A 6,114-nucleotide genomic window follows, 5' to 3' on the forward strand; every position below is an offset into this window, starting at 1 on the left:
AGTTATCTACCCACACGATAAAAAATAGATTAGGCTCCCTTCACAAAAAAAAAAAAAGATTAGGCGGACGCGGCGCGCGCAGTGGATAAGCCGGCGGGACTAACCAACCACCCTACACGCGAATTTGTTAGCTGCATGCCTGCGTGCGTGGGTGTGTGCTTATCTTATTATCTTTGATCTACCTCCACACACTATAAATACACGGCGAGTAGCGCCTCCCATTCACATCCGCTTCACTCCTCTCCTCTCCTCTCCTCTCTATCTATACTCGAGCGCTTCTTGCCATGGAGCGTGTGTCGTTGCTCCCGCTTGTGCTGCTGCTTGCCGCGGCCGCCGCCGCCGGCGTGAACGGCACGGAGGTCGCGTACAATGACCGGGCGCTGGTCATCGACGGCGAGCGCCGCATCGTCATCTCCGGCTCCATCCACTACCCCAGGAGCACGCCGGAGGTATGCTCCTGGTGATCGATCCATCGTCTCCCACCACACTCACACACACAAAAGAGATCGATCCATCGTCCCGTGTTGATTTCCGTGGATGAATGAACTTATACGTGTGTCGATCTTTGCGTGCAGATGTGGCCGGATCTGATCAGGAAGGCCAAGGAGGGCGGGCTCGACGCGATCGAGACCTACGTCTTCTGGAACGGCCACGAGCCGCGGCGCCGGGAGTACAACTTCGAGGGGAGCTACGATATCGTGCGCTTCTTCAAGGAGATCCAGGACGCCGGCATGTACGCCATCCTCCGCATAGGCCCCTACATCTGCGGCGAGTGGAACTACGGCGGCCTGCCGGCATGGCTGCGCGAGATCTCCGGCATGCAGTTCAGGATGCACAACCACCCCTTCGAGGTATACGCGTGCTGAAATGTACTGAATAAATTAATCATTTTCTGACGTAAAAAAGAGACGATTAAGTTGAGGATAATGAATCATGATTTTGTAAACAAAAAATAATGTAGAGAGAAATGGAGACCTTCACGACCCTCATCGTCGACAAGCTCAAGGAGGCCAAGATGTTCGCCGGCCAGGGAGGCCCCATCATCCTCTCCCAGGTAACTCATCTTCCATCAAGTATATACAGTTTACATATACTAGTATGTACAACTTAACTTGCACTAATAAGCTAGATTACCATGCATGCACGTACGTGTACGTAGATCGAGAACGAGTACGGCAACATCATGGGCAAGCTCAACAACAACGAGTCGGCGTCCGAGTACATCCACTGGTGCGCCGCCATGGCCAACAAGCAGAACGTCGGCGTGCCGTGGATCATGTGCCAGCAGGACGACGACGTCCCGCCCAACGTGGTCAGTTCACTTTTATTTGATTTCTTTTTTCGTTGGAAAACTCTTAAATTATTTATTTATAGCACGTGTTTTGGTTTCAAACTATATATATTAATGAATTCTTTCAGATCAACACCTGCAACGGGTTCTACTGCCACGACTGGTTCCCCAAGAGGACCGACATCCCCAAGATCTGGACTGAGAACTGGACTGGCTGGTATACGTCCACATACCTGATTCATAATTATTTTTCCTTGTATTTTTGTTATGCAATCCACATGCATGAAAATAGTTTGCATGTACTATACTGATAACATTATATCGTATTACAACAATTAGGTTCAAAGCCTGGGACAAGCCTGATTTCCACAGGTCCGCCGAGGACATCGCCTTCTCCGTGGCCATGTTCTTCCAGAAGCGTGGATCCCTCCAGAACTACTACATGGTGATTATCTAAGTAGTTCATGTTTTAATAATTCACATTGTTTTCTTCTACATTTCCGTCCTCTAGCTTGAATTGAATTTTACATTTGGCTCTTGACATGATCGTCAATGTACATATGATCAGTACCACGGTGGCACCAACTTTGGCCGCACCTCAGGTGGCCCCTACATCACAACCAGTTACGACTACGATGCCCCTCTCGACGAGTATGGTATGCCATCTTATTACAGATTTGTTTGCAACATATGTCTTTGAAGATTCAATAAGTTTATCTCGCATTGATCTATGATTATTATTTTCAGGTAACATCAGGCAGCCAAAATATGGGCACCTCAAGGACCTCCACAATGTCCTGAAATCCATGGAGAAGATCTTGCTCCATGGCGACTACAAGGACACCAACATCAGCAGCAGCAATGTCACGGTAACTAACATTGACATACATATACAAAAAAAACCTATTGGTGTTTTTAATGGTATTCACAACAAAATCAATTCTTTTGGTTCATCAATATGAACACATAGGTGACCAAGTACACGTTGGACAACTCCTCCGCCTGCTTCATCAGCAACATGTTCGACGACAAGGAGGTCAACGTGACCCTCGACGGCGGAGCCACCCACGTCGTGCCCGCGTGGTCCGTGAGCATCCTGCCGGACTGCAAGACCGTCGCGTACAACAGCGCCAAGATCAAGACGCAGACGTCGGTGATGGTGAAGAGGCCGGAGGTGGAAACGGTGAGGGAGGGCCTGGCCTGGTCGTGGATGCCCGAGAACCTCCAGCCTTTCATGACTGACGAGAAGGGCAACTTCAGGAAGAACGAGCTGCTCGAGCAGATCGCCACGTCCGGCGACCAGAGCGACTACCTATGGTACAGGACAAGGTAATCAAGCACATAAATTACGTCTGAACCCATCATGTGTTAACTATATGCATTTGCATGGTTGCCTGATTTTTATGTACATTCGTCATTTGATGACGCAGATTTTTTTTACTGTAAACACTACTGCAAATTAATGTATTCATAAGTTTGAAAAATATAAACTAGTTTCTGATGCTCAAAATGCGCAGCTTTGAGCATAAGGGGGAAGCGACCTACAAGTTGCACGTCAACACCACAGGGCATGAGCTTTACGCTTTCGTCAACGGCAAGCTTGTTGGTGAGTAACACAAAATATATATGTTTTCTTCTCTCCTATTCACTTTGATAAATACTCCCTCGGTCCGGAAATATTTGCCATCAAAATGGATAAAAGGGGATGTATCTAGACGTATTTTAGTTCTAGGTACTTCCTTTTTTATCCATTTTGATGACAAGTATTTTCGGACGGAGGGAGTATTTGTTTTGGATGCTGGCACGCTGATCAATTTGATGAAGCTAGCTATTAACTGATTTGATTAACTTGCAGGGAAGCAGCACTCTCCTAATGGTGGATTCGTCTTCCAGATGGAGACGCCCGTGAAGCTCCACTCGGGGAAGAACTACATCTCTCTCCTCAGCGGCACCATGGGCCTCAAGAACTACGGCGCGCTGTTTGAGATGATGCCCGCCGGTATCGTGGGAGGCCCGGTGAAGCTCGTCGACACTGTCACCAACACCACGGCCTACGACCTCTCCAACAGCTCCTGGTCCTACAAGGCCGGCCTCGCCGGCGAGTACAGGGAGACCCACCTCGACAAGGCCGACGACCGCAGCCAATGGAGCGGAGGCCTCAACGGCACCATCCCGGTGCACCGCCCATTCACCTGGTACAAGGCCACGTTCGAGGCCCCCGCCGGCAAGGAGCCCGTCGTGGCGGACCTGCTCGGGCTCGGCAAGGGCGTGGTGTGGGTCAACGGCAACAACCTGGGCCGCTACTGGCCGTCCTACGTCGCCGCGGACATGGGCGGCTGCAAGCAATGCGACTACCGCGGCACCTTCAAGGCGGAGGGCGACGGGCTCAAGTGCCTCACCGGCTGCAACGAGCCGTCCCAGCGCTTCTACCACGTGCCGCGGTCGTTCCTCAAGGCCGGCGAGCCCAACACGATGGTGCTGTTTGAGGAGGCCGGCGGCGACCCGACGAGGGTGAACTTCCACACGGTGGCCGTAGGCGCAGCGTGCGCGGAGGCCGCTGAGGTGGGTGACCAGGTGGCGCTGGCGTGCAGCCACGGCAGGACCATCTCCAGCGTGGACGTGGCCAGCCTCGGCGTGGCTCGCGGCAAGTGCGGCGCCTATGAGGGTGGCTGCGAGTCCAAGGCGGCGCTGGCGGCATTCACGGCGGCGTGCGTCGGCAAGGAGTCGTGCGCGGTGCGGCACACGGAGGACTTCCGCGCTGGGTCCGGGTGTGACTCGGGCGTGCTCACCGTGCAGGCCACCTGCTGATCCAAATGAATGAATAAAATTAGTTAGTGTCTTTTAGGCTAGGCCAGAACAAATGCATGGTCCAATTCATGTGTTTTTCGATGGATCAAGGTTAAATCTAGAATTTGTTGCCATGATTTTGGCTGCTCAGTTTGCCATGGTACGGTGAATATTTTCTGTTCGAGAAACAAACGCACGATTATACTCAGGCAATTTTTATTTCTTAATTATTATACATCCAGCCGGTCTAAATAGCTTCACAAATTAAATATCACATTACACATGTGGTAAGCAATACAAACAATTTGACTTCACAAATTAAATTTTAATTTAGTAAAAGGTGTGTGTGTGTGTTTTACATTTTTAAGAAACAACGTGGGAATATTTATGTTGTGCTTTTAAAAACCAAGCATCATCCGCTATAGTTGAAATGATGTTTTTTAGATAATTGTTGTTTCATTTTTTGGCAGAAACAAATACAGTTGTCATTAATGTTCTCTCATGTCTCATTGTCTTACTAATAAAAGTTTGTATATCAAACTTCTGGTACATCTAAATAATAAGTCTATTTTCCATTGCTTTACCAAAAAGGTTATATGTTACTTTATTACTACTGTTTATTGCAGAAACTGCCTTATTAACTAGCATAGAGGCCATCGCAGATGTGAGCACGAGTGTTTGAGAAATCAAATTTCAAGTTTCATATGTACTCATCATGTAGTTTGAAAAAAATAAGGTTATATAACCATAACAAATATTATTTAGTTAAAGTATTTGTGGTAAACTTCTTTAACTAAATCTTATTGGAGCCAAATGATTATTATGACATTTCAAAAAACACGATGCAATTCCTGCAAAAAGAACACCATGTAAATTAATGATCAAATGCGGGCGTAAGAAAATGGTCATCAGCATACTTCAAAGTATCATGATAAGTCTTCATAACTGCATATAAGCACCATCGGCTATCGTTGGATCTTAATTAGTAGGTGGAATAAACATAATATTGCATATTGTTAGCAACGGAGATATGGGTACAGAACAGAACACATAAGCTATTGTTAGCAGCAGATTGATCAAATGTATTCAGTACTTGTAAGTTCTATATACTCCTACTCCAGAGTCATAGCAGACCACCCTCGCAAAAAGAAAAGAAAAAGGAAAAAAAATAGTCATACCAGACCAGGAGCATCTTGAATTTTAGATTTCATACCTAAAATTGAAGTTGAACGGTGTCCAAGAAAGCCGCATCCGTGTTGCTCCCAGGGGCGGCTCGGGCGAACCCTAGCGCCGCCTCTACCACCCCCTACTGCAGCCTCTTCCCTCGCCGCTGCTGGGCAACGTCGGCGGGCAAAGCCCGCGCGGCGGCGGGCCCTCTCCTCTCATGCGGCAGGACCCACTTCTGGCGCGGAGCGGCGGCCCTGGATGAGGCACCAGGCTGGCAGCGGGTGGTCGCCGAGCCGGCGGCCCGGAGACCTAGTGGGATGGGCCGGCTTCTGTGGTTGTAGGGGCAGCATATAGTCAATTTTGGCGGCGCTCGGCGACGGTATGGCCATGGCTCGAATCTTGCATGGTGGCCATGGACTGCACGACTAGGTGGATGTCTGGGGGTGTCGGAGCGGCTCGGGAGCTGGCAGCGCCGCTTGCTGGAGCGGATGGCCGCGCGTGGCCATTGGGTCGTCCTTGTCTAGCCTGGCCAGATCTGGCCGCGTAGGCTGCAGGTGGCGTCGGGGCTCCCATCGCTGTTGCATCGGTGTTGTACGCTGGGGCGGCGGCCCCAGGCTGCGGTGGGACTCGCCCTCTTCTTCCCGGGGCGAAGGAGGGATGAGGAGGCTAGACGGGCGCCACGGCTGTGTGTTGTGGTATCTCGGCAGCGGTGCTGCACACCCTGTCCGAGCGGCAGCAGGGTTGTGGCGGGTGGATGCAGGCCCTAGTCTTCCTCGACCAGGGGATGTGGTGGGCACGCCGGTTTTCATGCCGCGGTGGCATCTGGCTCCCCCCTCTTCACGGTGATGGCCCAAGGTGGCAGCTTTGCC

General features: G+C 50.3%; 1 protein-coding gene across 1 annotated transcript; it reads left to right on the forward strand.

Annotated features, from left to right (window-relative positions):
- Positions 1 to 284: 284 nt before the first annotated feature.
- LOC119299754 (beta-galactosidase 1-like) lies at positions 285 to 4,286 on the forward strand. The gene is made up of 11 exons (XM_037576906.1): positions 285 to 449; positions 576 to 851; positions 962 to 1,054; positions 1,160 to 1,312; positions 1,420 to 1,508; positions 1,631 to 1,736; positions 1,860 to 1,947; positions 2,039 to 2,160; positions 2,262 to 2,620; positions 2,809 to 2,897; positions 3,147 to 4,286. The coding sequence occupies exons 1-11, from the start codon at positions 285 to 287 to the stop codon at positions 4,097 to 4,099; spliced, it is 2,493 nt and encodes an 830-aa protein (XP_037432803.1). The 3' UTR covers positions 4,100 to 4,286.
- The last annotated feature ends 1,828 nt before the right edge of the window (positions 4,287 to 6,114 follow it).

This window comes from Triticum dicoccoides, chromosome 1B, assembly GCF_002162155.2.
Source record: "Triticum dicoccoides isolate Atlit2015 ecotype Zavitan chromosome 1B, WEW_v2.0, whole genome shotgun sequence".
Lineage (NCBI taxonomy): Eukaryota > Viridiplantae > Streptophyta > Magnoliopsida > Poales > Poaceae > Triticum > Triticum dicoccoides.